This window comes from Chanos chanos, chromosome 1 (genome assembly GCF_902362185.1).
Source record: "Chanos chanos chromosome 1, fChaCha1.1, whole genome shotgun sequence".
Taxonomy (NCBI): Eukaryota; Metazoa; Chordata; class Actinopteri; order Gonorynchiformes; family Chanidae; genus Chanos; species Chanos chanos.
This window is the reverse complement of record NC_044495.1, coordinates 60021657-60037388: the sequence shown is the minus strand read 5'-3', so window position 1 is coordinate 60037388 and position 15732 is coordinate 60021657. Positions and strand designations below refer to the sequence as shown.

Genomic DNA, 15732 nt, shown 5'->3' with positions numbered 1-15732 from the left:
CAGCATCCACGACGAAATGATGGCGGACTACAGTGACAAGGACGAGGACGAGGAAGAGGACGAGGATATCGTGTACATGGGGATGGACGGAACCGTGTACCGGAAGTTTAAGTACGGACTGCTAGAGGACGAGGAGGAGGAACTGGAGCTGGAGTACGATGACGAGAGCTACTCCTTTAGGTGAACAGCAGGAGGAACGCTGTGCGCCTCTCTCTCTCTCTCTGTGATAAAAAGAGAGAGAGAGAGAGAGAGAGAGAGAGAGAGAGAAATAGGCAACTCGTTTTTCAGTAGAACAAGAAAGTATGAAAGCTCCGACCAAATGCCTGTGTTTGTATGCAGAGCTGAAAGATGAGAGAGCTACACAAACGTTTGATAATCGAAAAGTGACAAGGTGACATCGAACTGACTTTGAAAAGTGATTTGTGCCTTTAGAACCCACTCCGTTTGGTAGTTTATGCATGCATAAAAAACACTTTGTATGGTAGTTGATGTGTGTCTATAAAACGGCTCCATGTGATTAGTTTTTTGTGTGTGTTATAAAGCTACTCTGTATGATAGTTGATGGGTTTTAGTGACACAAACCGTGAAAGTCAGTTCTAGAAGAACAGTGGAGAACAGTGAGTAAGAGTCGACCATGAAACAATGGGAACACATTTATCTACAGTGACCCTAAACACACACCAAGAGTTTGGTTGGTGTGATGACACTCCAGAATATTATCCATAAAATCCACAGCTACACCATGGATGTAACACTGGTCATAAACGTGTGGTTAGTCTGTAGACTGTTCTCTGTCAGTCATGCAGTGCCAGCTTAATGGAGCCAGCTTGTGTTTTGTTTCCCCAAATGGTTCCCCTTCCCAAAGTCAGTTGGCAGAACTATTCCAGTGAGTGTAATAGGTCGAGAATATTCCAGAAAGACTCGCAGTGACACAGGAAAGACGCTTCACATTCTCATCTGTCTCTCTTTTCTTTTTCCAGTGGTAACGACTCTTTTTCTCTTTCTCACAAATAAACTCTCAGGCGATTTCTTGTAGACTGTCAAGACACTGAACTTCTGTAATACATACACATATCCAGGCACGAAAATTGTGAGAACGGTATATTAAAAAAAAAAAGACTGAATATTGGAACACTGATTTGTCATTCACGGGGCAGCTCAAGGTTTTTGACTTATCCCAGGCCAAAAAAACAACAAAAAAAGGGCTCTGTTAAACTGGGGACTTGCAGGGAAATCTTATGTAAACTGAGGGATGATTCAGCATCAGGGACACACTCTGTGCACATGACACAGCTTCTTTAACTTTGATTGGCTGTTGACTGTCTTTCCCCGCCTCATTTTTGGGTTGGTAATTCTATGGTAAAAGTTTGATTGGTTGAAGATTGAGTTATGTGGAATATTGTTTTAGCTTTGTGATCAGACCACTCGTGGTTATTAATTTATGGAGTTTTACTAACAACTTTTTTGTATCAGTTTTGCTGGGGACGGAGTTTTGGCCTTGACTTGAAAACTTGTTAAAATTTACCAATGCATTGTCGTTCTGTCCTTTACCTCATATTACAGACTGCATTCACACACACACAAAAAGATTGAAGACTACTTTTTTTTTTTTTTAATTTTGCTGAACACTGAATAAGTGTTGAATAATTTGAGTGTTTCCCAAATGTGTTTACATGTCAAACTCAATAAAACCAAGTTAAGTGTTATCATTTTCAGCAGCTTTTTCCCCCGCCGACGAGTTGTGAGACTCCTCAAATGAAGGAGTGAGTCATAGAACCAAATCTGATAGTGGAGAGAGAGAAAGAGAAAGAGAGAGAGAGAGAGAGAAGACAAAAGAGACTGATAAAAGGGTTTAAAACTTTAATGAACATCCGTGTCAGGGAGAATAATACAGTGAAAGACACAACATTGCCCTTGATGACTAGACAGACAAACCACAGGCATCTGATGAAGCACATGTCTGGTCCCTTAGAACAGGCTTTTGACTGAGGGAAAAATAACAGACACATTCACATCCTTAAACCCTGAGCTGAGCACAACCGCGTCACGGAGCCCAAGACACACCCCCGTTTTGCATACGACTCAACGGGGACCAATCAAAAGACGACGCGCCTTGGACGCCCGAGACCTCTACGTATGCTTTCTGACAGAGCGAAGAGACGTCGACGGACGACGTCGCCGTCATCGCGACAAACATAGAATACGAGCAAATTAACAGAACGAGACAGCTGTACTCGCTAACAATGTGACCGCAAAACAAGACAAAACAAAAAAAAAAAACCAACACAAAAAATATTGTATAATAATTTATGTTTACAAACTTATTGAAAGAAAGAGGAAAAAAATGATGATAACTATAAAAAAAATTAATCCGTAAAATAAATAGTCTTGCATGTGTACGGGTTGTGATTTTGACTACTGTCGAGTCAATTAAAAGCATAAAAACAGCACTTTTTCCGAGCAGTTCTTTAGACAGAAGCACATTCCTCTCCAGAGCGAGTAACATACAAATTGTTTCTTAGTGGACAGTCCAGAAAAACCTCATAGAATGCTCTAGAGTACAGACTGTGCAGGTCTAGGAACTAGAACATGACATATTTTGATTTCAAGCTAAATTGATACATTGTTGCACAGGAAACTATGTCATCACAATCATCTAAATTCTATCATGTACAATAACCAGAGCAGACATTACTATAAACATTACAGAGCATATAAACAAGATATGTGCATTATTATTATGATTATGATTATATTTTTTTCTGTGTGATTTGTAGGAATGCTTACTGTATTACACTGGGGTTGTGTTTGAGCGTGCGTTTCTCCGTGATAGCGTTGAATAAGGCACAGCTCAGCCTTTTGAAAAAGGCAGAGCACTCGTTTACTGCAGGAAAAATCTTGAGGGACTATTTCAAGACAGGCTTAAAGGACAGGAGGAGGTCGACTTCTGGCCGCACGGGGTGGCGTCCCGCCGCGTTTTGCCCTCTACCTATGCATTCCTCTATGGACTCGCTTTCGCCAGAGGAACATGCGTGTGCGTTCACGTGTGCTGTTCGGCCCACGAGCGGCACGCGTTGGGAAACACACACACACACACACACACACACACACACACACACGCACACGTGCGCCAGCAGGACTTTGAGCCCGTGTGAGCACAGCCGGGCTCCTCCATGTATAAGGCTTTGGCTCTAGTTCAAGTACTGATGACTCTACAGGGTTTTATCAACGTGGGTTGTGTCACCGCTATCGAAATGAACGACGGGGCAGAGAACAGACAACGACAATGAAGCCTGTGCAGACAGCCGTGTCCCAAAAACAAAGCATCCCAGACCTCAGAAACCCGCCCTTCGGTGGAAGAACGTCGGAATCCGAGGCTCTAGCGGAATTCTAGATTATTCCAGTTTTTTCTTAGCATGTTTTCCTTTTCATTTTTAAACATAGTTTCTTAAGCCAAAGCAATAATGCCTTTTTATGAGTTCACTCCCAGCGTTTTATCGTCGTAAAAAAAAACAAAAACAAAAAAAAAAACAACAAAAACAAAAAACGCAGTAATAAAAGGCTTCTGATGCCATAATGACCTGGTAAACATAATATTTTGTGCCGTGTTGCCGTAGCTGGAGGCTCGGAAAGTGAATTATCTCGGGAGGGGGCAGATTTACTGAAGGTCAATTGTATTTTCTCGCATCCACAGAGCATATAAAGACCAAAGACAAAGGACCAATCAAATTAACAACCATTAGCTTAAGCAGCAAATGGAGACGGATATGGCATTAGAGGGAAAGAGAATCTGTCTATACATATTCACACATTTATAAAGGTTTTCTTCTCTTTCTTTCTCAGAGAAAAATACACACTCTTAAATATATATATATATATGTAGAGAGACAGAAAATTCATGTGAATGATTATGTACACCTATGGATGAAGTCTACAAACAAGTTTTGACCATTCTTCGATTCTGTCTGACTGGTTTGCCATGCCTGGTAACAGCAAACACCATTTACAGTATCTGCCACTGATTAGACTCCTGGACTTAGACCAGAGAGCCCGAGCTGAGATAAGGGAACTGTTATCTATTCCGCTAGCAAAAAGGATCAACTGCTACTGCAAAAAAACAAACAAAAAAACCCAAATGAGAAGCTTTTCTTTAGACATGGTCAAACTGGCATATTCTCTGAACTGAAAACCTGCATTAAACCCATGAAAATGAAAACATAATATGTATGAATGAGTCTTGTTGAGGTGAAATTTCCCTTTTTTTTTTTTTTTTTTTTAAACTGTCTTTGACTGAGTGATATACTTATGTCTCCCAGAGCACTTTGACCATTCTGGACACTAAAGATGATAAAGGGGACGATTTCTACACATGACGGCAAAAAAACCTGCCAAAAAAATGGCAACCATTCATCTCTCTGCACGACGACTGGGAGGTCCCCCTCTTCAGTCCAAAATATGGTACATTCCATCAATTTTCAATTGGGAATATACCATTCATCAAACTTGCAAAGGGGTGTGAAACAGCCTTGTCGAATACAAGCTGATACCAATACATATGATCCATCACTGTTTGTATAATCTGCACATCATTTCTGCCTCACTCTTTATAAGGCGTTCACACGTTCTTCCTTTCCTACGAGAGGAGAGGAGCTGCTCTCCAGTGCGACCCTATGACCCTCAGTGTGACCCTGTGACCTCTGAGGACAGAGAGGACATTCATGTTCACAGAACACGCTAACAGCAAAGCAGCAGCAAGAACCAGGCCGCTCCGTAAACCTCGTTTCAAAAGGAAGAAAACAAAAAATAAGAAAAAGCTAAAAAAAAAAAAAACAAACATTAAAAGTACAAAGAAATGACAACATTGGGATCCATAACTTTCAACAGCCTTTACCTAAAAACAAGAGCAGAGACACACGGAGAGAGAGGAAGAGAGAGAGAGAGACAAACACAGGGGACGAGACCAGTCCGGTCAGACGACGCACGGAGTCTGGATTTTAGTGACCGTTCATAATCGAATTTGTCGCCTTGGACGTGGACGAGCGGAGGAAGTTGTCGGTTTTCAGTTTCAAGTGCTCGGGGTGGTCCAGTTTCTTTTTGGCCTCTTCGATGTCGCTGTGGATCGCTGTTATCAAAGCGTCTGAATAGAGAGAGAGAGAGACAGAGACAGAGAGAGAGAGAGAGAGAGAGAGAGAGACAGAGACAGAGACAGAGACAGAGACAGAGACAGAGAGGGAGAGAGAGAGACAGAGAGGGAGAGAGAGAGAGAGACAGAGACAGAGAGAGGGACAGAGAGAGGGACAGACAGAGACAGAGAGAGAGACAGAGACAGAGACAGAGTGAGGGAGAGAGAGAGAGACAGAGCAAGAGACAGAGACAGAGAGAGACAGAGACAGAGACAGAGACAGAGACAGAGAGAGACAGAGAGAGACAGAGAGAGACAGAGACAGAGAGAGACAGAGACAGAGAGGGAGAGACAGAGAGAGAGACAGAGCGAGAGACAGAGAGAGAGTTAGTCAGGGTCTTCTCATTGCATTATGGCCTATAAAAGTGTAAAGTTTTTTTGTTTTTTTTTGTAGGGTCTTTTCTTACCCAGTGAGTCAAAGCCTCTCTCTGGACGGACATATCCCACCATTATTACACTCAGGATCTCTCCATAAAAATCCTCTTTAAACTTATGGATCACATGAGTTTCCTAGAAGAGAACACATTCTCAAATCAATTACCAATTACCACAGTTTCCCCACAGAGTCTCTGATTGGTTGAGGAAGGCACCTCAGGGTTTGAGGATTCCTCTCCGGATGCATATTCGACAATTAAATCACAAGGCTTAACACAGCAAAGTCACAAAATAAATACATAAATTTAAAAAAAAACAAACAGGCAAAAGGTCATTCCTACGTTTGTGAAGGAGGCGTGTCCCTCCTCATCACCAGGAAATCTGGGCAACGTTATGAACAACCCACTTATGAAAAGCGACAGTACCATCAGAGAATAACTTTACCCTTTAAAGCCCTTTACCTCCAAAAGTGGCCTTGCAAATACGACACACATTACCACAGAGCACATGAATGGATTCAGTTAACCAGAGGCCTTGACTGCAATGAAAGGCTATGGTGATATTGTGTTTTTGTTAGCCTACAGGACAGAAACCCGGAGTAAGCCAAATCTTCCTTTACATCACATGTGTCAAAAACCTGGTCCTGGAGGGCCAGGGTCCTGCTGGTTTTTGTTTTCACCTCTTAGTTACCTGTTGATTTTCAGCTTGAAAATGGTTGCGCATGCTCTTCAGCCAATCAGAGATTGTATTTAGTTGGTCAACAACAACAACAACAACAACAAAAACAGGATCATGGCCCTCCAGGACTGGATTGTGACACCCTTGCTTTATACCTAATCCCTCAGCAAAAAAAAAAAAAAGCAACACACCTCAAATGACTTCACTGAGTTTTTTGTCAGGGAACAGTACCCCTCTTACCCCTTTTCCACTGCCGCGGTGCCGGTGCTGTCTCTCTGTCTCTGCCCGATCGAGCACCGGCACCCGCGCTTTTCCACTGACAAAATACTGGTGCCGGAGCCGAAAACTGGCACCGGCACGGCACCACAGAAATGCTGGTCCCAAAGTTGGAACCGCTGACGTCAGAGGCTATGCAAATAAAAACCACGCGAGAACCAATCAGTTCAGCGTTTGATACGTGACGTTCTTTAGAGAGGCGGGAGTAACAAAAAACGTCTGACCAAGTAGCGGTAGGCTAAAGGATATTTGTAGCATGAAAATATGTATATGATTAAAAGATGCATGAGTAACAATTTGTGTCCTCATCAATACGGGCTGTTGTTTACATGTTACATGAACGTAGTTGGACCCAGAGTGGAAGAAAAAGACACTCTCTCTCTCGGCTCTGGCTGGTGCAATTAAACCACTTCATGCAGACCTTCATTTAAACACTCGTTTTAACTTTTGAGCTAGGTGACAAACTTACTATTTTCATGAATTTTGCTCCCAGAGCAAAAAGTTCTGGGAGAAAATTCGTGAGGTGTTTCGCTGTGTGGAAGCCTAGCGTAAAAGTAAATTTATAAAGAGCAAGCAATGCGTTCTGTCCGACATTATATTTTCCCCACGGAAATTACCCAAACTTTCGCTATGCAGCGTTCGGTTCCCAAACCAGTGGAAATGCGGGCCGGTTCTCAAAAGGCACCAAGGCAGCACTGGCTCCGCACCGGCACGGGCACGGGCACCAGCACCGTCGTAGTGGAAAAGAGACATCTGTCAATTGGTGCTTGAAAAACTGGTGTTCAAGCTGTACATTAACCCATTACTGACCAGGGGTGAGAGGGAAATCCATTGTTTCCACTGTTTGACTTGCCTGACTGACTGACTGACCTCTTTCATCTGGTCCACTGGTTCAATGGTAATTAACGGCCATTTACATACAATCCTTTACGGTGATGTTTTCTCCAGTTCGTCTTTTTTTTTTCTTTTTTCAGATTATTCTCTTCACATCACTCTGGCCTCAACCACCACAGCTCAGGACTGCCCAAATGTATGCAATACACCACGGACAGTTAGGGAAGTGCTAAAATATATGAAATGAAATAATCTTCTCTGTTACGAATACCACTTTCGGCAAACGTGAGGTACCGCACACACGCAGAGATTGGAATGAACTCAAACTGAAACAAATGAGGTTTGGGGTGGCGGCGGCATGCGGCACCAATCGTCATAGCATTTGGTTTCCTTTAGCTGTCTTACCATCGATTTCTTTGTGTTCTTGTAGTACGGGTTCCATCCGATACTCATAACCATTTTGTGTACTTCCCCATTTCCCACGCGAGCCCAGCCGTAATAGATTCCTGTACTGATGTCCGCAGGTAGATTGTCAACTACAGATTCTGGGAAGTTTGCTATGGGGGTAAAGAACGGGTGTCAGAATAGATAATGTCCACAGAACAAGTCGACCAGCAGATAAGAAGATATGACCCTAGACTCAAAGCTCGGCTCAAAGCTGTATCTTGTTGCTCGTACTTATCTATTATGACGTGCCTTCAAAACAAATGTTGAAGACGCAATGAGAAATAAGGTTGCCTTTTAAAGGCAAGCTAGCACACGACCTGAGACATGAAAAGTAATTTCAGCAGTTCTAAAAATGTTTACAGTTTGAATGAGAACTAACATAGAGAACGATAATTTTACACCCTTCAATGAATTACATAACATAGCGTTAAGTCGCTCTCTATGTAAGAGCAGGCTATGTTAGTTATATTTCGTCTGCTGTATGTCAAGACAGTTCTGCGCCGGTAAATCGTGAGACTAAAATCAAATCTACCCTGACGTTACTCGGCGCAAACGGTGCATTCCGTCGGTAGATTTGACAATAATCCATGCTGTCTCCAAATCTTGCTACTCTTTTTAAGTAAGATCTGAAGCGTACTAGATAAAGCACAGCAAATTCCACATTAATATAAGCTAGGTCACTCGTTAGCTTTCTAGCTAGCTATCATATAAACGTCAATAGCTGGAACTATAGATGCTGCCCAATTTTAGGATGATGGGTCTCCCCAGTGCAAGATCCATACCTGTTGGGATACCTAGCTCCTTGCTGCCTCTTCCAAATCCTCGCACAACTTCTCCTCGACAAAAGTACGGAAGACTCCTCATGTCCACAATCAAGGGGTACAGAGCGTAGCTTACTTTGGCTAGCTATTAAGATTAGGGTTGAAATAAACGTCAGGCTTAATGACCCTGGGAATTCTAGACGTTTCCTGGAAGATACTTATATAAACTTGAACAATGAACAAACGAGAAGGTTAAAATAGCTGACGCGTACAGAGATAACGCTCTAACAGTAGTTTGAAACTTAAAGTAGATGGAAGGATTTCGTGGAACGACTTTGACGTACCCGGCTCGTTTTCTCGAGTAATCTATCGCAACGCCTTTCGGTAATCATCTACTCTGGCCCGAATGGTAACCTTTGCTCGACTCTCTGTACATTTTAAAGTAAAAGCACGTATAGTGTTATAATCAAAAACGTTTCTTTTCAACGTCCATTATCGTAACCCCTCTTACGGAATCAAACTGTTTAAAAAAGCTATGGTACCACGGCACAAATTTTAATTTTTTATCCAACTTAACCTAAGAGTATTTCCTGTTCAATTTCTACGTACCTTTTATTTTGAATGTAGGCGGTGGCGTACAGAACGGCCCCGTTTCGTCAATTTGAAAAGAAGGAGGAAACGTCAGCAACATGTGATCTCACAAGGTATTACGTAGGGTCTTATATCATTTTGCAAGGTCAGAACACGTAGCCTTTTTTGGCAGGTCTCAGGATAAGTAATATACATAGTACAAACAATGACCACGTCTAAATGCCTCCAAATAAAGTAAAATAACACGGAGTTATGGTGAGGTAACATTTTTTCCCTGTTTGTAATTTAATATTCATGTATTTCACTCTATGTATAGTATTTCATTTTTAATAGAATTCCAGGTTGTATTTCTTACAGAGAAACTTTAATGCCTTAATAACATGGCTGTCGGCCCTTCCATTTAAGTGTTAACTACACTGCTAGGAAAAATAATGACTGACTATTACAAAATACCACAGAAGAACTTTAAATTGGTGTCTTGTTATACACAGCATGTGTGGTACTGGCAATTATGATCTATTCATCTAAGCTTGGTTCTTTATGAATTAGTGGTTTGTATTTACTGTGAAAATTGTTGTATTCTTTTGATGGAAAAGCATTGAATGAGGTGTCTGTGTCTGTCTTTACACTGACAGTGCAGTGTACACTGACTGGGCCAGTTTATGTGTGGTACACTGGTTTGTACTGGTTTGGACCCTTCTCTGCTTCCAGAACAGTCTGAGTTGTTTGGGGTGTGGATTGTACAAAGTGTCTGCTGGGATGCTGGTCCAGGCTGATGCAATGGTGTCACACGCTGACAGTCTACTGAACCCCTCGCGATTTTCGAGAAGCGCCTTAAGACTAAACTTTTTCGTGAAACCCTTTCCTCCACAGCCACAAAATAACCAGCCCCTTAATATTCGACTCCCACCTACTGTCTTCATGGCACAGATGTTCCGATGTGTTACTCATTGTTACATAATGTGTAATAATCCATATCTCATTGCACTCAGTTACAATTACTGTAACGAAGGTCGTTTCTGATAACGGTCGACAAACTGTACAACTCCTCCCCTCTCTACCCCAACATGGGATTAGACTGACGCTTGATGCCCTATGCTGTTTCCCCTTCACACATAATCACTGCACAATGGACAATAGCTATTTTCTATCTGTCTCACTCCTTCTCACAGATATCTGGTTAAGAATTACACTGTACAGTTATTGTTATTGTTCTGCACAACGTATATCAATAACAATGTTTTCTATTGCACATTTCGCACTGTAAAATAGTAATTTCACTCTTGTTTTATTTCATATTTCATTATATACTATGTATATAACTGTTGCACAATGGACAATAGACGATAAGCTTTTCTAGCTATCTCGCTATTCTCATTTTGTCATGTGCTACTTTTATCATTTCTGCACAGTGTAGAATTGCACAATGTATGTAATTACTGCACAATACAGACTGACAGATGCAACATTTCTGTTTAGTTTTATTTCATGCTATTGTTGTGTTCGATTTGTGCTGGAGCGCGTGCACTGACTTTTACGATGTAGATTTCCTACCCTCTGTTGTTGCTGGAGATACTCAATAGTTTATGTTATGGAGGCTATTGATTCATATGTAGTCTCTTATTTGCCTTCAACGTTCTTGCATTCGTATTTGGTCTAATACCAGAACTTAGCGGTGGCGTTTATGGAACGGGCGACTCCTTAACGGCCGCATGCTCGGTTTGTGTTCTGCCTGTCTTGGAATTCGCTTTGAATAAAAGCAGCTGCTGAATGAATAAATGTAATGTAATATGTTCCTTTCTTCATTCCTCTCATCTCAGTCACCGAGGTCTGGGGAGTGCACAAGCCATTGAAATAAACTGAATTCACTGCCATGTTCCTGGAACCGTTCTGAGACAAGGCATGCTTTGTTATATGGCCCATTATCCTGTTGGAAGTGTCCGTGCCATGAGCGGTGGTCCGAATCAGCACGACGGGCAGATATGTCATAGCATTCAAATATTGCTCGGTTTGTATGAAAGGAATGTGTGCTGAGAAAACATTCACCACACCGTTATATATACGACCGGCAGCAGCAGCAGCAGCAGCCTGCTGGTAACCCCAGACATCAGACAGGATGTCAGTCGATAAGACTCACACTGTTTAAACCAAACCCTGACTCTGCCTTTGGCACGATGCAGCAGAGGCCAGGATTCTTCCGATCAGCTGGTGGGTTCGCCCGTTCCACGACTGTTCAGTGTTTGTGATTGCATGCTTCTGTAGCCTCTTGTTTTTCTCTGACAGGAGCGGAACTCGGCGCGGTCGTCCGATTCCGGAGCCCGTGCACAAGAAGGACTAAAGAGTTTCGTTTTCTCAGATGCTGTTTGACGCGCCACTGTTGTCCTGCGTCGCCATTTGCCTGTTTATGGGTCGTCTGCTGGCTTGCACTGTTTTTGCCATTCTACTCCGACCTCTCTCATAACTGAGTGCCCCCCCCCCCCCCACATGACTGTGCTGGTAAAACATAAACACTGTCATGTGTGTAAAACAGTGAGGTGTTCAGGCATCAACAATCATGCCACGCTCAAAGTCACTGAAGTCATTTGTTTTCCCCATTTTAATGATCATCAGAACAGTAACTGGATCTCAGGGTCCTTGTCCTCCTACTTCATATATATAACAAATCACAGTCACGTGCCTTTTTGTCAGTTTTCATGAACGGTGCGGTGAGAACTGACGAGAGAGTGGAATGCTGCACCAGAAACTCCACAGAGTTTTTCACTAATTCACTATACAAGCGTAAAGTATCGGTGCATATCCGCGGCTGTAAGCAATGATGCCAGTACAATGAGCAAAACCAAATATCGCTGTATCGTGTATCGCGTATCAGTCGGGCCCTCACTCATACACTTTGTTATGGAGAGACCAAGGGAGGATATCCCACTTGCTGTGGTTGTAACACAGCTGTAATGAAGCAGCTAATGCATACCTAATGAGGCATAAACACATTTAAGATCAGATACACGGGAGAGATTAACGCTGTGTGCTCTCACAAACAAGTCATCACACACGCACACACACACACACACACACACACACACACACAAACATTTACATAACTTAGTCTACCCCAAATAAACACAACTGCCTGCACACACACACACACACACAGACACACACAAAAACACTTGTCTCTGTACAAACTCACCTCTTCCTCTACGAGACCTCTGAGACCACAAGCCTTCCCCGCGCCATCTGCCAGGCAGCACATGAATTAAACTGTAAAACTAGCAGACACACTCTTCTCCCCAACCTTTAATTCAGATTGTTTGAATTACACTGTACTAAAACTAAAACTAGCAGACACACACACTTTCCTAAAACCTTTAATACACACAGTTTTATTTCAACTATGCTGTACAAACTACCAGACACACACTTCTCTTGAGCCTTTATTTCATACAGTGTGTTTGCAGGTGCTGTAGTCTAAGAACCCAGTGAGTAAGTCTGTGAACATCTCACTCATTATCTAAGCCGCTTATCCTAATCAGGGTCGCTGGAGCCTATCCCAGCGCTCACAGGCTGAAAGGCGGGGGAAACACCCTGGACAGGTCGCCAGTCCATCGCAGGGCAGACACACAGACAAACACACTCACACACACATTCATACCTAGGGGCAATTTAGTGTCTCCGATTCGCCTAACCTGCATGTCTTTGGACTGTGGGAGGTAAACCGGAGCTCCCGGAGGAGAGCCGCCCGGTTTGTGAACATATTCTTCCAAAATTCAAAACGAAGGTAAATGTCAGCTGTTTGTTCTCCTCATACTTTCCTCCCAAAATAGAAAAAGTACACCATTCACAAAATATAAATCAGATGAAAAGATCATGTAAGTGTAAGTGTTATCTCATCTGAAGTTTCTCTTTGATCTCTACATACCCGTGGTTCTGTCAACTTACCAGACAACAACCATCTTCCTGCTCTTTAGAAAAGGCAGTTAAAGTTGTGACAATTCTCCTTTTTCTCTTGTTTTCTTTCTTCCATCTCTTTCTTCTTCTTCTTCTTCTTCTTTTTTTTTAAAGAGAAATATACTATGTTTAAGTAGACAAGAAATGTCAAAGCGCAGAGAGGGGTAGAAAGAATAGACTTTGTGATTAATGCTCCTTAAATTAACTGTTTGCTCTATCGACAGCCAACATTCTCAGATTATGGTAATTTTTTGACAGGCAGGAAGACTGATGTTTTAAAACTTGTGTTAATTAATGGTTTTGTTTATCTGTGGAAAATGGATTTCTTTTTTCTTTCTTATTGTTTGTGTGTGTGTGTGTGTTTGTGTGTGTTTTTAACTTATATTCTTAAAGATGAAGGGTAGTATAATGGAACCCCCCCTGTGTTCTGGGAAAAATATAAAAGTTAAAATATATATATATATATCTACAGTAATTATTTTGTTTTTGAAAGAAAAGCTAATCATACATATTGAAATGTTTGTTTCTTAAGTTTATGCAAATGTGTTATTAGCATAATTTATGAGCAAACTTGTCAGGAACAATTGATGGGCAATCTGACAGCCAGTTTTGTTTTGTGTATACAATCTGATACGAAGCATTCACATGCACTTACATACATATATATAAATAGTTTGTATATGCATTTGTTCATTATGTTAATTTTCATCATGTTAAACTGTGAAAATTAAATTGAAGGCAATTTAAGGGTAAATGTCATTTGTTTTCTGTGATTTTGTGTAAGACATGTTACTTCTGCACATATGTATTTTCGGGTGATGTGCGTGTGCGTGTGCGTGTGCGTGTGTGTGTGTGTCTGCGTGCGTGTGTGTGTGTGCGTGCGTGTATGTGTGTGCGTGTGTGTGTGTCTGCGTGTGTGTGTGACTGTGTATGAGATACTGAATATCAAGAATGTACATGTTTATTTTTCATGTCAAATAACCTATGTTTGGGAAATTTTCCCCCCTGATTACTGTTCTGGATTTTATCATTAAATCATCACCTCACACCCTTTGTAACCTGTGGGCAAGACTTACAGCAGTCCAGTCAAGCCACCAGACGCAAATTTCAGTTTTCCTGGTTCACCTGTGGGGTTCACCCATAGGGTTCACTCATAGGGTTCACTACGCAATGTTTGGATAAAGAGGGTGAGGGTCAAAAGTCACAGTTGGTATTGGGTCTCACGCTGACCCGAGAACACGCACGTTATTTCACGTATGTCTCTTACATATGTCTGAGGACAATCCTGATTTTTCTTTTTTTAATGTGAATTGATCACCCCCCTGTGGCTGGTTTTAGAAAACACACACCGACACAGCAGTTGTTTCCATCACCATAGCTTTTGACTACACCCTTTCAAACTATAATCCACCCAAGATGGTTCCGTGAAAAGGTTTTCAACGATGATGCTGTTAAACAAAATATAAACACTCTTCCCCCCCCAAAAACACCAAAAAATATTGTTTATCCAGCATCTAGTATCTCTCCTCTGAACAGCATACTCTGATCCTGTTGAACTTCCACAATCGCAGTGATCTGAGGCCCTGAGAAAATTCTCAGAATATTAAACGCATTACGAGTGAATACTGAGAACAAAATTTCTCAGTTTTCTTAAGGTTTCCAGAATGTTGTATCTCTTGCTGTATCCAGTGCCACCCACTGTATTAATAATATTCTCTGTTAGGGATTTCTGTGTGTGCTTCTTCAGTCTTATTGAATAAATGAACAATTAGTAAGAATGTAGCTGCCCCCCCCCAACCCCCCACCCCCCCCAATTTGACACAAACCCAGCATTTACCCCCTACTCCTCTCCACTTTTTGAAGAAGCCCCCTTTCCCAAATTCCCCTGAAGCATCTGCTGGGGCCTTCCACATATTTCTGCACCCACATAACTATCACTATCACCATTACCATGTTTGTCAGTGCCGATAGCCCAAAAAACACGACAAAGAGGTCGCTAAATCGTGTACATAGCTCTCTCTCTCTCTCTCTCACACACACACACATACACACGGTTTCAACAGAAAAAAGAAAGTATGGCGTTAGCTTTGTAAATGTGACTCAGGTGAGTGTTGGGTGACGACAGCGTGATGACAGCTGAAACAGTGATATTGTATTTAGATGAATAGCGGACTAAAAGCATCTCTGTGGTGAGATTTCTATTCCGAGTTTGAATCAACAAAGACAATGAAATCAGTTTGTGCATCCTACGTGAGGAGAGCTTTTACAACACTGGGATGTGATTTTTTTTTTTCCCCCCCCGAGTATCCGAGGTTCCGTTCAAAGTTTCACATTCGCTGCTTTGTTTCCTTGTCACCCACTCCATTCTCGTTTTCTCTCTCTCTCTCTCTCTCTCTCTCCCTCTCTCTCTCTTTCTCGCGCTTGCTCTCCGCATGCCACTCTTTATTTTTTTTTATGTTTTCTCTTTCTTGTTCTGCTCCTCTTGTTCTATTATTAAGTTTCTTTAAGTATTCCTCTCCCCTCTCTCCCTCTCTCTCTCTCTCTCACTATGACAGTCTGCCCTCCACAGGTAATGGGTCTTTTAGCAGCTATTTCTCGGCTTCTCCAACCTGCCGTCATTATGTAGAATAGCCTTAGGTCCAA

General features: G+C 42.0%; 2 protein-coding genes across 2 annotated transcripts in view; one reads left to right on the top strand and one right to left on the bottom strand.

The window, feature by feature from the left end:
- The window catches only part of pcsk5b (proprotein convertase subtilisin/kexin type 5b), a 54459-nt gene extending 54250 nt beyond the window's left edge, over positions 1–209 (top strand). The window contains exon 37 of the mRNA XM_030766530.1: positions 1–209. This exon is cut by the window's left edge and continues 270 nt beyond it. Coding sequence (XP_030622390.1) covers positions 1–184 — 184 coding nt within the window. The 3' untranslated portion in view covers positions 185–209.
- Positions 210–3880: 3671 nt separating this feature from the next.
- On the bottom strand, positions 3881–8905 carry rfk (riboflavin kinase). Its single transcript, XM_030769460.1, has 4 exons — positions 8575–8905; positions 7751–7902; positions 5590–5692; positions 3881–5137 (listed from the first exon to the last, which is right to left on the bottom strand). Exons 1-4 carry the CDS (start codon positions 8654–8656, stop codon positions 4995–4997), a joined length of 480 nt encoding a protein of 159 aa, XP_030625320.1. The 5' UTR covers positions 8657–8905; the 3' UTR covers positions 3881–4994.
- Positions 8906–15732: the final 6827 nt, after the last annotated feature.